This window comes from Coregonus clupeaformis, chromosome 1, assembly GCF_020615455.1.
Source record: "Coregonus clupeaformis isolate EN_2021a chromosome 1, ASM2061545v1, whole genome shotgun sequence".
Classification (NCBI taxonomy): domain Eukaryota; kingdom Metazoa; phylum Chordata; class Actinopteri; order Salmoniformes; family Salmonidae; genus Coregonus; species Coregonus clupeaformis.
Window position 1 is genome coordinate 83,424,010 of NC_059192.1, and position 18,248 is coordinate 83,442,257.

At 42.0% G+C, this 18,248-nt stretch overlaps 1 protein-coding gene across 1 annotated transcript in view; it reads left to right on the forward strand.

Annotated features, from left to right (window-relative positions):
- LOC121575290 (ribosomal protein S6 kinase alpha-2-like) overlaps positions 1 to 13,879 on the forward strand; it is a 57,821-nt gene extending 43,942 nt beyond the window's left edge. The window contains exons 14-21 of the mRNA XM_041888278.2: positions 3,347 to 3,472; positions 6,108 to 6,197; positions 6,472 to 6,630; positions 6,743 to 6,904; positions 6,995 to 7,071; positions 9,821 to 9,938; positions 10,109 to 10,246; positions 12,702 to 13,879. Of these exons, the coding sequence (XP_041744212.1) occupies positions 3,347 to 3,472; positions 6,108 to 6,197; positions 6,472 to 6,630; positions 6,743 to 6,904; positions 6,995 to 7,071; positions 9,821 to 9,938; positions 10,109 to 10,246; positions 12,702 to 12,827 (996 nt within the window). The 3' untranslated portion in view covers positions 12,828 to 13,879. The remainder of the gene's footprint in view (positions 1 to 3,346; positions 3,473 to 6,107; positions 6,198 to 6,471; positions 6,631 to 6,742; positions 6,905 to 6,994; positions 7,072 to 9,820; positions 9,939 to 10,108; positions 10,247 to 12,701) is intronic.
- The last annotated feature ends 4,369 nt before the right edge of the window (positions 13,880 to 18,248 follow it).

Consider the following 18,248-nt stretch of genomic DNA (forward strand, 5'->3'; position numbering starts at 1 on the left):
TTTAAAATGTATTTAATCAATGAAATACATTTTCTCTTTATGTACATAATTCATACCTTTTTGACACCTTCATCCTCTTACTTCCACATTGGACACATAACATGAAAGGTGGGAGCTTAAGGGAGATAAGATTGTAGCCCAACTATACTAACAAGCTGCCACTAGAGACCTCTGTCGGTCTGTATGTGTATGGTGCTGTTACTGACATAACTGTCAGCTTACCTATAGTACAGCACAAACATCTGAGGAATATGTCTTTTGACGAATTCAATTTATTTTAAGTGGACACATGACAGTGAGGTCGAAGTGACCCTCTTCTTTAAGGCTGACCCCTGATTTTTTGTTCTAACCGCAACACACATCTTAGCCACTGCTCTAGAGAGGCTCTCTTGTGTGTCCTGCAGCACACACAAAAACAGATCCGCATACATAACCACCAGAACTGATTCTACCAGATGGTTCATACCTGAGTGAGCATTTCATTGAAGTCACTCACCAGAGAGGCCTCGCAGTGCCCTCAGCAAAGCATATTGATTTGTGAGAACACATAGTTCCCTCTGACATCATGGCCATGGGTGCTCTGCAGTGGCAGCGTTCTGAGAATATTTTGATCCTCTGCTGCGGTGGTGCAGAGATCAACGGTGAACATTTCCATTGTATTGAACAAGTGAGATTAGATGCTGCTGCAGTGTGGATGAATATGAATGAGCCAACGTATGTGCAGACAAGGTCTCTCAGCGAACACAATAGAATAGCATGGAATGTACTGCAGACCACAAGGTGAACATTTTCAGTTCACCTTTCTTGCTCTTATTTGTGGTTTGACATACTGTACAGCAACAAAGGAACACGTCCTAAATCTCCACATATGAAGAGATACATCACAAGAGAAAGGAGAAATGGCACCAAAGTGCACTCTCGCAGGAACACTGTTCACATAGAATGTTCTTCAAGGACAATTCTTACTAGGGGAATTGTCACGATCGTTGAATGACTGGTCGAACCAAGGCGCAGTGTGATAAGCGTACATTTTATTTAATTACTGAACACGACAAAACAACAAACAAACGATACGTGAAGTCTTAAGGTTACACAAAACAAACCTATACAGAACAAGATCCCACCACTGACTGGTGCCAAAAGGCTGCCTAAGTATGGTCCCCAATCAGAGACAACGAGCTACAGCTGCCTCTGATTGGGAACCACCCTGGCCAACATAGATCTAAACGATCTAGAACTAAACATAGAAAAACACAACATAACACGGAATATACACACCCTGACTCAACAAATAAACATCCCCTGAGTCAGGGCGTGACAGTACCCCCCCCAAAGGTGCGGACTCCGACCGCGCCACATAAACATAACAGGGTAGGGGCCGGGTGGGCATTCCGCCTCGGAGGCGGATCCGGCTCCGGGCGTGACCACCACTTTCTCTCCACCTCCCTGTTGCGCCCCTGGTCTGGTCTGGCACCGCTGACTGGAGCTGGACCCGACGACGGTGGATCGAACTGTACAGGCTCCGGACTGGAGCCGCTGACCGGAGCTGGACTGGGCACCGGTGGAGCGGACTTCTCTGGCTCCGGAGTGGAGCGGCTGACCGGAGCTGGACTGGACCCCGGTGGCGCGGATTGCTCTGGCCCCGGAGTGGATCCGCTGACTGGAGTTAGACCGGACCCCGGTGGAGCGGATTGCTCTGGCTCCGGAGTGGAGCAGCTGACCGGTGCCGGACCAGGCACCGGTGGAACAGGCACGGGCAGTGCCGGACTGGACACACGCACCACTGGCTTGGTGCGGGGAGCAGGAACGGGCCGGACCGGGCTGACGACGCGCACCACTGGCTTGGTGCGGGGAGCAGGAATGGGCCGGACCGGGCTGACGACGCGCACCACTGGCTTGGTGCGGGGAGCAGGAACGGGCCGGACCGGACTGGTGACGCGCACCACTGGCATGGTGCGAGGGGCAGGAACAGGCCGGACCGGGCTGGCGACGCGCACCACAGGCTTGGTGCGAGAGACAGGAACAGGCCAGGCTGGACTGGGAACACGCACCACTGGCTTAGTGCGGGGAGCAGGAACGAGCCGGGCCGGACTGGGAACACGCACCACTGGCTTGGTGCGGGGAGCAGGAACGGGCCGGGCGGGACTGTGGAGGCGGACTGGAGGTCTGGAGCGGAGAGCTGACACAACCCGTCCTGGCTGAATGCCTACTTCCACACAATATGTGTGAGGCATTAGCACAGGACGTACGGGGCTGTGCACTCGTACTGGTGATACAGCACGTAGCACCGGCGCAGGATATACGGGACCGAGGAGGCGTACTGGAGACCACAAGCGTTGAGCCGGCACACCCCGTCCTGGCTGAATGCCCATCTTCGCACGACACGTGCGTGGTGCTAGCACAGGACGTACAGGACTGTGCCGGAACACTCGCGGCACAGTACGTGGCGCCGCATAACACGGAGCCTGCCCAGTCACACGCTTCCTAGCATGAGTACGGGGAGTTGGCTCTGCTGTAACACTAGGCTCCGCCAACCACCCTTTTAGCCCCCCCCCAAAAAAAATTATTGGGGCTGTCTCTCGGGCTTCCTACTCGGCCGGCACCCTCTGCGTTGCCGCTGCTCCTCTCTATAGCGCGCCTCCACAGTCTCCTCCCAAGGACGGCGATCCATTCCGGCCTGAATCTCCTCCCAAGTCCAGGATCCCTTCCCGTCCAGGATCTCCTCCCAGGTCCAGGCTGTTTGCTCCTGGACACGCCGCTTGGTTCTTAGTGGGTGGGATCTTCTGTCACGATCGTTTAATGACTGGTCGAACCAAGGCGCAGCGTGATAAGCGTACATTTTATTTAAGTACTGAACACGACAAAACAACAAACAAATGATACGTGAAGTCTTAAGGTTACACAAAACAAACCTATACAGAACAAGATCCCACCACTGACTGGTGCCAAAAGGCTGCCTAAGTATGGTCCCCAATCAGAGACAACGAGCTACAGCTGCCTCTGATTGGGAACCACCCTGGCCAACATAGATCTAAACGATCTAGAACTAAACATAGAAAAACACAACATAACACGGAATATACACACCCTGACTCAACAAATAAACGTCCCCTGAGTCAGGGCGTGACAGGAATAATTTGATAGCTACAGTAGATCTGTTTTGAATACCAGTGTGCAACCCCTGGATATGTCTGAGGATTATAGGAGGATTGATGGATTCCCTAGTCTGCCTGAGCAGGATTATGATATGAGCGAAGAGTAAAAAAAGCAGATGACAAGCTTAGAGCATAAATATGAGCAGATGCTTAAACTTATTCATGATGACTGGACATGTTTGTAATTTCAGCAACTTCATGGGACCAACATCCATTTCACTGATGGGTATGAGATGAAGGAGGATGTGGGCTTGGGGGCGTACTCCGTCTGCAAACGCTGCATCCACAAAATCACCAGTGTTGAATATGCTGTCAAAGTAAGTGAACCGTATAGGTAGATCTTTCAAGAGGAATATTTTTGGTAGATCATTCTTGGAGAGAATTATGATTTTCACGGGCCCATGGAGAGAAAAATGATTTTCACGGCCCATCAGTTACAGTGAGGGAAAAAAGTATTTGATCCCCTGCTGATTTTGTACGTTTGCCCACTGACAAAGACATGATCAGTCTATAATTTTAATGGTAGGTTTATTTGAACGGTGAGAGACAGAATAACAACAACAAAAATCCAGAAAAACGCACGTCAAAAATGTTATAAATTGATTTGAATTTTAATGAGGGAAATAAGTATTTGACCCCTCTGCAAAACATGATTTAGTACTTGGTTGCAAAACCCTTGTTGGCAATCACAGAGGTCAGACGTTTCTTGTAGTTGGCCACAAGGTTTGCACACATCTCAGGAGGGATTTTGGCCCACTCTTTGCAGATCTTCTCCAAGTCATTAAGGTTTCGAGGCTGACGTTTGGCAACTCGAACCTTCAGCTCCCTCCACATATTTTCTATGGGATTAAGGTCTGGAGACTGGCTAGGCCACTCCAGGACCTTAATGTGCTTCTTCTTGAGCCACTCCTTTGTTGAAAAAAGTATTTGATCCCCTGCTGATTTTGTACGTTTGCCCACTGACAAAGACATGATCAGTCTATAATTTTAATGGTAGGTTTATTTGAACAGTGAGAGACAGAATAACAACAACAAAATCCAGAAGAACGCATGTCAAAAATTTTATAAATTGATTTGCATTTTAATGAGGGAAATAAGTATTTGACCCCTCTGCAAAATATGACTTAGTACTTGGTGGCAAAACCCTTGTTGGCAATCACAGATGTCAGACGTTTCTTGTAGTTGGCCATCAGGTTTGCACACATCTCAGGAGGGATTTTGTTCCACTCCTCTTTGCAGATCTTCTCCAAGTCATTAAGGTTTCGAGGCTGATGTTTGGCAACTCGAACCTTCAGCTCCCTCCACAGATTTTCTATGGGATTAAGGTCTGGAGACTGGCTAGGCCACTCCAGGACCTTAATGTGCTTCTTCTTGAGCCACTCCTTTGTTGCTTGAAAGAAATTGATAATAATAAGATTGTGGGAGCTGTACTGTTAGATTTCAGTGCAGCCTTTCATATTATTGATCATAACCTGTTGTTGAAAAAACGTATGTGTTATGGCTTTTCAACCTCTGCCATATCGTGGATTCAGAGCTCTCTATCTAATAGAACTCAAAGGGTTTTCTTTAATGGAAGCTTCTCTAATGTCAAACATGTAAAGTGTGGTGTACCACAGGGCAGCTCTCTAGGCCCTCTACTCTTTTCTATTTTTACCAATGACCTGCCACTGGCATTAAACAAAGCATGTGTGTCCATGTATGCTGATGATTCAACCATATACGCATCAGCAACCACAGCTAATGAAGTCACTGAAACCCTTAACAAAGAGTTGCAGTCTGTTTTGGTATGGGTGGCCACTAATAAACTGGTCCTGAACATCTCTAAAACTACGGGCATTGTATTTGGTACAAATCATTCAAGTTCTAGACCTCAGCTGAATCTGGTAATGAATGGTGTGGCTGTTGAACAAGTTGAGAAGACAAAATTACTTGGTGTTACCTTACATTGTAAACTATCATGGTCAAAACATAGATTCAATGGTTGTAAAGATGGGGAGAGGTCTGTCCGTAATAAAGAGATGCTCTGCTCTTTTGACACCACACTCCAAAAAGCAAGTTCTGCAGGCTCTAGTTTTGTCTAATCTTGATTATTGTCCAGTCGTGTGGTCCAGTGCTGCAAGGAAAGACCTAGTTAAGCTGCAGCTGGCCCAAAACAGAGCGGCACGTCTTGCTCTTCATTGTAATCAGAGGGCTGATATAAATACTATGCATGCCAGTCTCTCTTGGATACGAGTTGAGGAGAGACTGACTGCATCACTTCTTCTTTTTATAAGAAACATTAATGTGTTGAAAATCCCATATTGTTTGCATAGTCAACATACACACAGCTCTGACACACACACTTCCCCCACCAGACATGCCACCAGGGGTCTTTTCACAGTCCCCAAATCCAGAACAAATTCAAGAAAGCGTACAGTATTATATTGAGCCGTTATTGCATGGAACTCCGTTCCATCTCATATTGCTCAAATAAACAGCAAACCTGGTTTCAAAAAACAGATAAAGCAACACCTCACGGCACAAAGTCTTTCCCCTATTTGTCCTAGATAGTTTGTGTGTATGTATTGATATGTAGGCTACGTGTGCCTTTTAAAAAATGGTTTTATGAAAGTTCTGTCCTTGAGCTGTTCTTGTCTATTAATGTTCTGTATTTTGTCATGTTTCATGTTTTGTGTGGACCCCAGGAAGAGTAGGTGCTGCTTTTGCAACAGCTAATGGGGATCCTAATAAAATACCAAAAATACAAAAAATTTCATGCAGCGACAATCATTCTGTATTTTGTGCAGATGATGCTCTGTCATACATTTTATCGTAAGAGGATACCAAGCAGGGGGACCAGTACGAAAATGTATGCACTCACTACTGTAAGTCGCTCTGGATAAGAGTGTTTGCTAAATGAAAAAAAAATATATATATATATATATAATCTAACAGGGGGTGTGTCTCTTTCAGATCATCGACAGAGCTAAAAAAGATCCATCTGAGGAAATTGAGATTCTGTTGAGATATGGGCATCATCCAAACATTATCACGCTGAAGGATGTAAGTAATCATTAAATGACTCACACACACGTGCATGCTGAAAGCCCTCCATAAGGACAGAGATCCTTGTGAGTTTGCATGACTAAGGAAAAATGTGCCCTGCAAACTTAATTTAGTTTTCAATGACCATCATATTTGACTGTATCTTCTCTTGTCCATTATATCTCTATTAGATTTTCACTGGCCACTTTTCGTGGGCTGTGAGGACTAGTCTAATGTAGTCTTGGTTCATAAATAACTCCACGTGGTATTAAACTGTCTTTTTGGCCCCTAGGTCTATGACGATGGGAAGTATGTGTACCTTGTGATGGAGCTGATGAGAGGTGGAGAGCTGCTGGACAGAATCCTCCATCAGAAGAGTTTCTCTGAGCGAGAGACCTCTGCTGTTCTCTGCACTATTACCAAGACAATGGAGTACCTTCACTCACAGGGGGTCAGTATCATTCATGTACGTCCAACAAAAATCTGTATCAAAGTGAAAGGAGTAGTGCTCTTAGCTAGGATATGTTCATACTGGCAATTTATTTTGATCTGTTTTGTCATAGGTTGTACATCGTGACCTGAAACCAAGCAACATCCTCTATGTGGATGAAACGGGAGATCCGGAATCGATCCGAATATGTGATTTTGGGTTCGCCAAACAATTAAGGGCAGAAAACGGTCTTCTCATGACGCCCTGTTACACAGCTAACTTTGTGGCTCCAGAGGTAAGGAGTGGTTTGATCAGCTCTTATTTATTTCAAGTACCGTATATCCCTATATTGTGATATGACACAGATTCTTCATGTCTTTCATAGGTCCTGAAGAAGCAGGGGTATGATGCTGCTTGTGACATCTGGAGTTTGGGAATCCTACTCTACACTATGCTCGCAGGGTAAGCCTAATTCGCTGGATTATTTAAACGTCAAGAAGACTGAACATTCAGGGTCAGACCATTGATATCCCAATTTTCCTTTGCTAGGTGACATTTTACCTTTGCTAGAAACCTGGTTGAACCTGTTTCACAGTAACAAAAAAACAAAAAATGAATTCTGGACTGTGCTACCTCTCCTGGCAACCACTGATTAAAGGACACATTTCTGGGACGGTGAGAGGGACAGTGGACGATGGATTACTTTCTAAGCTGAGGTCGTGTCTGTGGTACTCTGCATAATGCCAAATCTCTCAGGACCTGCCCTGACAATTTAATGTCCCAGCCTGTGGCTCATGTTTTAAATCTCTGTAATCAGGACATTAGAAAAAAAGCATAATTCTTTCATAGATGTCAAACACTGTTTAGATGCCATTCTTCGTATTACTTTCTTTAATTATTTGTTTTTAATCGCTCAGTTAGGGTATTGGAGAAACGGCCTAAAAATAACACCTCAAACATCTCGATTTTTTTGCACACGTACTTCTACACACTCACTCACACAAAACACACTCACAAGCTCACACATACGCCCATACTCACAAAGACACGCACATACACACTCACACACACAGCCAACGCTGCTGTCCCATTTACAGTGAGGGAAAAAAGTATTTGATCCCCTGCTGATTTTGTACGTTTGCCCACTGACAAAGAAATGATCAGTCTATAATTTTAATGGTAGGTTTATTTGAACAGTGAGAGACAGAATAACAACAAAAAAATCCAGAAAACGCATGTCAAAAATGTTATAAATTGATTTGCATTTTAATGAGGGAAATAAGTATTTGACCCCTCTGCAAAACATGACTTAGTACTTGGTGACAAAACCCTTGTTGGCAATCACAGAGGTCAGATATTTCTTGTAATAATTTGTGCTTGAAATTCACTACTCGACTGAGGGAGCTTACAGATAATTGTATGTGTGGTGTACAGAGATGGGGTAGTCATTTGAAAATCCTGTTAACCACTATTATTGCAAAGAGAGTGAGTCCATGCAATTTATTATTTGACTTGTTAAGCAAATTTCTACTCCTGAACTTATTTAGGCTAGTCATAACAAATGGTTTGAATACTTATTGACTCAAGACATTTCAACTTTTAATTTTTAATACATTTGTAAAAACTTCTACAAACAAATTTCCACTTTAACATCAGTGACACAAAAGCTCTATTTAATCCATTTAAATTCAGGCTGTAGCAGAACAAAATGTGGAAAAAGTCAAGGGGGTTGAATAATTTCTTAAAGTACTATACTGCTGTACATATCATTCTTAGTATATTTGATTACCGGTGTACAGTGGCTTGCAAAAGTATTCACCCCCCCCCCTTTGCATTTTTCCTATTTTGTTGCCTTACAACCTCGAATTAAAATGGATTTTTCGGGGGTTTGTATCATTTGATTTACACAACATGCCTATCACTTTGAAGATGCAAAATAAAAAAAATTGTGAAACAAACAAGAAATAAGACCAAAAAACAGAACACTTCAGCATGCATAACTATTTTTTTCTTTAAGCAATGGCTGTTTTCTGGCCACTCTTCCGTAAAGCCCAGCTCTGTGGAGTGTATGGCTTAAAGTGGTCCTATGGACAGATACTCCAATCTCCGCTGTGGAGCTTTGCAGCTCCTTCAGGGTTATCTTTGGTCTCTTTGTTGCCTCTCTGATTAATGCCCTCCTTGCCTGGTCCGTGTGTTTTGGTGGGTGGCCCTCCCTTGGCAGGTTTGTTGTGGTGCCATATTTTTTACATTTTTTAATAATAGATTTAATTGTGCTCCGTGGGATGTTCAAAGTTTCTCATATTTTTTTATAACCCAACCCTGATCTGTACTTCTCCAAAACTGTGTCCCTGACCTTTTGGAGAGCTCCTTGGTCTTCATGGTGCCGCTTGCTTGGTGGTGCCCCTTGCTTAGTGGTGTTGCAGACTCTGGGGCCTTTCAGAACAGGTCTATATATACTGAGATCATGTGACAGATCATGTGACACTTAGATTGCACACAGGTGGACTTTATTTAACTAATTATGTGACTTCTGAAGGTAATTGGATGCACCAGATCTTATTTAGGGTCTTCACAGCAAAGGGGGTGAATACATATGCACGCACCACTTTTCCGTTATTTATTTTTTAGAATTTTTTGAAATAAGGTATTTTTTTCATTTCACTTCACCAATTTGGACTATTTTTAGTATGTCTATTACATGAAATACAAATACAAATCTATTTAAATTACAGGTTGTAATGCAACAAAATAGGAAAAACGCCAAGGGGGATGAATACTTTTGCAAGGCACTGTATATACGCATAGATTGCATTTGGATTGCTGATACAGTGTTATTTGGGTTGTTAATTGGATTCGTTCTGACATTTCTTGTTTTTATTTATTAATTTGTTTAGGCCTACTTGTTTGACGTTTTACTGCACTGTTAGGAGCTAGTAACACAAGCATTATACTGCACTGTTAGGAGCTAGTAACACAAGCATTTCACTACACCCATATAACATCTGATAAACTGTGTACACGACCAATTAACTTTGATTTGAGATACTAAAAGAAATACAAGACCCCCAATTCAAACAAACCCAGACACATAATTATTTGTGCAACAGGAAAGCACATTCCTTACTGTAGAGCAGGGTGAAAAAGGTTAACTCAGTTACCCAAAGTATTATTGAAAAGTGTTTGATTGTTTTGTCCTTCTCCACACTTACAGCTTCACCCCTTTTGCCAATGGTCCTGATGACACCCCGGAGGAAATACTGGCTCGCATTGGTAGCGGAAAATATGCCCTCATCGGAGGAAACTGGGATACGGTTTCTAATGCTGCAAAGGTGAGGTTACTTGGCCTTTATTAATGACACATCACTGTTGAATTTGATTAATACATGCAATTTCCATCCAACTGTTGTACTGAAATAAAATCCCATCCACATTCGTTTAGCTGCAATGCTGCATTTCATACTGGTCCTAACTGGACTATTTCTCTATTGGGTTCCAATAGGACATTGTGACTAAGATGCTCCATGTGGATCCACACCAACGGCTGACGGCCCCCCAGGTTCTCAGACACCAGTGGATAGTCAACCGAGAACAGCTGTCTCAGAGTCAGCTCATCAGACAGGATATACAGCTTGTGAAGGTAAGGAGGAAAACCTAAGAAAAACACTAAACCAGACATAGTGTGAGAAGCACCATCATCTGCATGTGGTGCCAATCTAGCCTCGTAAACCAGACTGAACACATTGTTTCACTTCAGCCCAGCGGTTTGACTGGTTGACCAGGCAAGTCGATTTATGTCACTAAGCAGTGATAGTTATTTTTTAGCATCACTAGCAACTTTGCCTGCTAAAGCTCACTGACTTACGAAAGGTCTCTCACAAATTAATTTGTCCTCTTTAGAAATGCAATTTTTGTATTCACTGACATTCTACTGCCACCCAGTGTACAGATCTGCCATTACATGTAGACCTTTTGCGTTCTTCTTTGTGTCAGCAAAAGTCATTTGAAACCTGCTCAAAGTTTCACATGCTCTCTTTGCCACCTTAAAAAGGTCCATTGCAGACATTTTTATCTCAATATCAAATCATTTCTGGGTAACATTTAAATACCTTACTGTGATTGTTTTAAATTAAAATAGCTTCTTGGCAAAGATCAATTTCTCAAGCAAGAATTTTGCTAGGACTGTCTGGGAATGGTCTGAGTGGTGAGTGGAAAACTGAAAACTACCTGTTATTGGCAGAGAGGTTTGGAACTACAGTGGGGAGAACAAGTATTTGATACACTGCCGATTTGGCAGGTTTTCCTACTTACAAAGCATGTAGAGGTCTATAATTTTTATCATAGGTACACTTAAACTGTGAGAGACGGAATCTAAAACAAAAATCCAGAAAATCACATTGTATGATTTTTAAGTAATTAATTTGCATTTTATTGCATGACATAAGTATTTGATCACCTACCAACCAGTAAGAATTCCGGCTCTCACAGACCTGTTAGTTTTTCTTTAAGAAGCCCTCCTGTTCTCCACTCATTACCTGTATTAACTGCACCTGTTTGAACTCGTTACCTGTATAAAAGACACCTGTCCACACACTCAATCAAACAGACTCCAACCTCTCCACAATGGCCAAGACCAGAGAGCTGTGTAAGGACATCAGGGATAACATTGTAGACCTGCACAAGGCTGGGATGGGCTACAGGACAATAGGCAAGCAGCTTGGTGAGAAGGCAACAACTGTTGGCGCAATTATTAGAAAATGGAAGAAGTTCAAGATGACGGTCAATCACTCTCGGTCTGGGGCTCCATGCAAGATCTCACCTCGTGGGGCATCAATGATCATGAGGAAGGTGAGGGATCAGCCCAGAACTACACGGCAGGACCTGGTCAATGACCTGAAGAGAGCTGGGACCACAGTCTAAAAAAAAAACATTAGTAACACACTACGCCGTCATGGATTAAAATCCTGCAGCGCACGCAAGGTCCCCCTGCTCAAGCCAGCGCATGTCCAGGCCCGTGTGAAGTTTGCCAATGACCATCTGGATGATCCAGAGGAGGAATGGGAGAAGGTCATGTGGTCTGATGAGACAAAAATAGAGCTTTTTGGTCTAAACTACACTCGCCGTGTTTGGAGGAAGAAGAAGGATGAGTATAACCCCAAGAACATCATCCCAACCGTGAAGCATGGAGGTGGAAACATCCTTCTTTGGGGATGCTTTTCTGCAAAGGGGACAGGACGACTGCACCGTATTGAGGGGAGGATGGATGGGGCCATGTATTGCGAGATCTTGGCCAACAACCTCCTTCCCTCAGTAAGAGCATTGAAGATGGGTCGTGGCTGGGTCTTCCAGCATGACAACGACCCGAAACACACAGCCAGAGCAACTAAGGAGTGGCTCCGTAAGAAGCATCTCAAGGTCCTGGAGTGGCCTAGCCAGTCTCCAGACCTGAACCCAATAGAAAATCTTTGGAGGGAGCTGAAAGTCCGTATTGCCCAGTGACAGCCCCGAAACCTGAAGGATCTGGAGAAGGTCTGTATGGAGGAGTGGGCCAAAATCCCTGCTGCAGTGTGTGCAAACCTGGTCAAGACCTACAGGAAACGTATGATCTCTGTAATTGCAAACAAAGGTTTCTGTACCAAATATTAAGTTCTGCTTTTCTGATGTATCAAATACTTATGTCATGCAATAAAATGCAAATTAATTACTTAAAAATCATACAATGTGATTTTCTAGATTTTTGTTTTAGATTCCGTCTCTCACAGTTGAAGTGTACCTATGATAAAAATTACAGACCTCTATATGCTTTGTAAGTAGGAAAACCTGCAAAATCGGCAGTGTATCAAATACTTGTTCTCCCCACTGTATCTATTAAAAAACTATATCCCACCAAAACAGGCAGAACTTTCAGGCCCTTTTCAGACAGCTCTTACATTAAAGGACCTTATCATAATTTTCACAATTTCACATTATTATTCCAACCTCATAGTATGGAAATAAAACACAGGAAAATCCAGTTTTCTACTGTACTGGGCCTTTAAATATGCAGTTTTTTCCAGCTTTATATCATTTAAACACGTTGTTCTCTGTCATCCTAGGGAGCAATGGCTGCAACATACTTGGCTTTGAATCGTTCGCCTCTGGCTCCAAAGCTGGAGCCTGTGCAGTGTTCAAGTTTGGCGCAGAGAAGAGGAATGAAGAGACTCACATCCACTTGTTTATAGCACCGTCATAGATGATTCAGGGAAAGAGCTTGAAAAGGGGTCAAAGTGCAATGACTCATCAGAAACTGGTTTAAGTGCCCGTCCAAAGTACCAGGAAGTCTACAGTAGTGGGAGCAAGGAGAAGCAACTTATCAGAAGAAGAAAAAAATTGCGGGGGAGAAGATGCATCAGGTTGTTGCACTAAGAAATACATCTTTACGGATTTTAGATGCACAAGAAACAAATGGTGGCATCAAAGACAAACCTGAATGATGTTCAAATGTTCATTGGTATTGAAGAAATGTAATGTTCATATTTTATTCATTCATATTTGCCTTTTCCTTTAGGTGCCATCTGCTACTGTTTAATTATTTGACACCTTTGTATTATGTAGAGTATGTTTCATATTATATTATCTAGGATACCAAGTAATCTTATACAACCTGGAGTTGACACTATCATAAAGGCTGTAACAGAGAAGTTGAGAACAGTTTATAACTACATGATGACAATTTTACGGGATTTTATCAACATCAGACAACATCTGTATTTTTCCCTGTGACATGTTGGAATGTTACTTTTATAGGTCTTCATTTGGGAGAATAATTGCTGACAGATTGTTGGCAGTGTAAATGTTCAGTTACAGCTGCTAAGGATACGTTGGTACATTTTGTAACAATCCAGAAATCCACAGGTAGAAGTAGACATTTAAAATACTGAAATAGCTGAATGAGCACAAATATTAGATGTATGCATCTGTCTTTGATTTTCAGGTTGATTCATAAGGTTAGACATACTGTAGTGTACAATATTTATTTTCTGTAGATCAAAAATGCAATACGCTATTGTTTAAAAAAATCTAGTGAGCATTATGTTGGATGTTTGTTTTTGGAGGGTTTACTGAAAACAGACCCATTTATAAATTATAAATGCAAGTTATATTTATTTTAAATGTGACTTATTTAAGTTATTTGATCAAACAAATGTATTTGTTTCTACATTATCCATTATTAATGTCTATTTATTTTATTGTTAATACACAACAGATTGAAGTGTTTTATACCTGAAGTGTTCCCCCCAAAAAAAAAAAAAAAAAAAAAAAGTATAATTGTAAAGTGGTTATCCCACTGGCTATAGGGTGAATGCACCAATTTGTAGTCGCTCTGGATAAGAGCGTCTGCTAAATGACATAAATGTGCCCTTGAGCAAGGCACTTAACCCTAATTGCTCCTGTAAGTCGCTCTGGATAAGAGCGTCTGCTAAATGACTAAAATGTAAATGTATACCTGATCTGAAGTGACTTTTTGGAAGGAAGTATTTGTTATATTAGCAAATACATTGATATGCCTTTATCAGCATTACCTTGTTTTGCCGTTTGTAAAATTACTTCTTTATTTTTTCAGTAAATATACCAACAAGATTCATCTTTAAACATTATGGAACCAATATGAGTGCACGTGAGTATTTTGATGTATTGTTCATATTTTGAACACGGACAACATAAAACACCTACAGTAGAATGCTACCTTGGATGCCTTTATGTTAATGATTTATGTGCAAGTCAAGTAGTAAAGAAGCTATGTGAAACAAACAAGAAATCTCAACAGTGTATTCAGTGTACCCACACATTGACGTATTATAGAATTACAGTTAGAAAGTACACAGGATTCAGGAATGGTTTATCAATCAACCTAAGCCCACAATGGAGCTTTAGTTGCTCCATAATAATAATAATAATAATAATAATAATAATAATAATAATAATAATAATATGGGATACACACCAATATGACAAAACAGGTTACATCGGCTAAATACCACAGACATACTTTTAGAATATATTCATAATTTCTAGAATATATTCATAAATTTGACAGTACAACTGTTATACAGTTGGTCGGAAGTTTACATACACCTTAGTCAAATACATTTAAACTCAGTTTTTCAAAATTTCTGACATTTAATCCTAATAAATATTCCCAGTCTTAGGTCAGTTAGGATCACCACTTTATTTTAAGAATGTGAAATGTCAGAATAATAGTAGAGAGAATGATTTATTTCAGCCTTTATTTCTTTCATCACATTCCCAGTGGATCAGAAGTTTACATACACTCAATTAGTATTTGGTAGCATTGCCTTTAAATTGTTTAACATGGGTCAAACGTTTCGGGTTGCCTTCCACAAGCTTCCCACAATAAGTTGGGTGAATTTTGGCCCATTCCTCCTGACAGAGCTGGTGTAACTGAGTCAGGTTTGTAGGCCTCCTTGCTCGCACACGCTTTTTCAATTCTGTCTACAAATGTTCTATAGGATTGAGGTCAGGGCTTTGTGATGGCAACTCCAATACCTTGACTTTGTTGTCCTTAAGCCATTTTGCCACAACTTTGGAAGTATGCTTGGGGTCATTGTCCATTTGGAAGACCCATTTGCGACCAAGCTTTAACTTCCTGACTGATGTCTTGAGATGTTGCTTCAATATATCCACATAATTTTCCTTCCTCATGATGCCATCTATTTTGTGAAGTGCACCAGTCCCTCCTGCAGCAAAGCACCCCCACAGCATGATGCTGCCACCCCCATGCTTCACAGTTGGGATGGTGTTCTTCGGCTTGCAAGGCACCCCCTTTTTCCTCCAAACATAACGATGGTCATTATGGCCAAACAGTTCTATTTTTGTTTCATCAGACCAGAGGACATTTCTCCAAAAAGTACAATCTTTGTCCCCATGTGTAGTTACAAACCGTAGTCTAGCTTTTTTATGGTCGTTTTGGAGCAGTGGCTTCTTCCTTGCTAAGCGGCCTTTCAGGTTATGTCCATATAGGACTCGTTTTACTGTGGATATAGATACTTTTGTACCTGTTTCCACCAGCATCTTCACAAGGTCCTTTGCTGTTGTTCTGGGATTGATTTGCACTTTTCGCACCAAAGTACGTTCATCTCTAGGAGACCGAACGCGTCTCCTTCCTGAGCGGTATGATGGCTGCGTGGTCCCATGGTGTTTATACTTGCGTACTATTGTTTGTACAGATGAACGTAGTACCTACAGGCGTTTGGAAATTGCTCCCAAGGTGGAACCAGACTTGTGGAGGTCTACAATGTTTTTTCTGAGGTCTTGACTGATTTGTTTTGATTTTCCCATGATGTCAAGCAAAGAGGCACTGAGTTTGAAGGTAGGCCTTGAAATACATCCACAGGTACACCTCCAATTTACTCAATTGATGTCAATTAGCCTATCAGAAGCTTCTAAAGCCATGACATAATTTTCTGGAATTTTCCAAGCTGTTTAAAGGCACAGTCAACTTAGTGTATGTAAACTTCTGACCCACTGGAATTGTGATACAGTGAATTATAAGTTAAATATTCTATCTGTAAAAAATTGTTGGAAAAATTACTTGTGTCATGCACAAAGTAGATGTCCTAACCGACTTGCCAAAACTATAGTTTGTTAACAAGAAATTTGTGGAGTGGTTGAACAACGAGTTTAAATGACTCCAACCTAAGGTTATAAACTTCCGACTTCAACTGTAGCTGATTGCACAGTGAGCCTTAATAATTTCTGTTTTCACAAAGCTTAATTGAATAACTACTAAAATGCACGATGTGAAGAGATCCCCATAGAATAACACAATAGAAAACCATGATCAATGACTCTCCTTGTGCTGCTGTGGCTTGTATAGATCTTAAGTGTTTTGTGCATGCTGAAGGTACTTCTGCAAAGAGAATTGATTCAAATAGTCTTCAGCTCTGTGGTGTTCAGTCATGTAAAAAGTAACATTGTGAAACTAGTACATTTACATTGACATTTTAATAATTTAGCAGATGCTCTTATCCAGAGTGACTTACAGTTTGTTAGTGCATTCATCTTAAGATAGCTAGGTGGGACAACCACCTATCTCAGTCATAGTAAATACATTTTCCTCAATAAAGTAGCTATCAGCAAAGTCAGTGCGAGTGTTAGTATCTGTGCTAGTAGGACTGTACATACTGTATAGGCAAAACTTTACAAATAAATCAGGTGTGGAAGAAACTCTTGTGTTGATATTTTGTGATGATTGTGTCAGGCATACACACAGTGACTGAAACAATGTGGTCAATCTGGTTTATGAGGCTAGAGATTGGCACCACATACAGATGATGGTGCTTCTTACACTATGTCTGGTTTAGTGATTTTCTTAGGTTTTCCTCCTTACCTTCACAAGCAGTACATATTGTCTGATGAGCTGACTCTGAGACAGCTGTTCTTGGTTGACTATCCACTGGTGTCTGAGCACCTGGGGGGGGGCGTCAGCCGTTGGTGTGGATCCACATGGAGCATCTTAGTCACAATGTCCTATTGGAAACCATGAATGAAATGCAGAATTGCAGCATAAGTCACGTATGGGTCAGGCATACACACATTGACTCTTGCCAGTTTGTGGCCAATTTGTGGTCCTGTGTGGCTCAGTCGGTACAGCGTGGTGCTTGCAACACAAGGGTCGTGGGTTTGACTTCCACTGGTGCCACTCATACAAAAAAATTGATGCATACACTACTGTAAGTTGCTTTGGATAAAAGCATCTGCTAAATGGCATTGAATTTATTATTATAACATTATGCAGATTTTTTAAATCTAGGCCTAATTGAATGGAAGTGTGGTCAGTCTAGAACTGTTGCCCATTGTGTCCTGGTTCTACATGTTTTAAAGGTGTGTTTGAGCCAGTAAGTGATGGATAAAGGGACACCTCCTTCTGAGAATTGTGGTGTGACCAGTTCAACAACTATTCTTGAGCAGTATGTGTATCTACCAAGAGAGAAATTGCTGATCCTGGATCAGTGGCACAACCTCAGAAAGTAGATGCACAGATAGAACAATGAGACAGATATTTCACCGGATGCATAAATGTGAAGCATCCGCTTGGCGTTTCCAAATATGGTAGTGAGAGGCAGCCCACTTGCCGACAGCGAGAGAAGATGGAACGAGATGGGATTTGGCCGACATTCTGCACATTTTCTCATCAATTAAGCATTTGATTTCGATACAGTTTTCTGTTCCCAAAAACTAGAATATGTTATGAACAGATTGGACTAAGTTTTATAGACTTTACCCTGTGCAAAAGTGTTTAAAAATCGCGTTGTTTAGAAGGAGTGCAAAGGCGAATTGTGTTATTGAACACGCACACTTCACAGCGTAGGCGTTCCCTAACGGAAATATGCAGAGAATGCTAGAACGCGCCAATAGGATCTCGCTAGCTCGTGCTTGGCTCTCCCCACCTCCTTGCTTGTTCTGCCCACTATGACTCATTTGTTCCCGTTGGAAACGACAGGCTGTGGTCTATCTTGTTTTATTTGTAAAGAAATCTTCGCTAGAGGCGGGTCATCACCATGAGGCCGGAAATCGTGAGATTGCATAGCAACACCAATGAGAGGCGTCCTAACTGAGTCATTGCGACAGTGTCATAAATA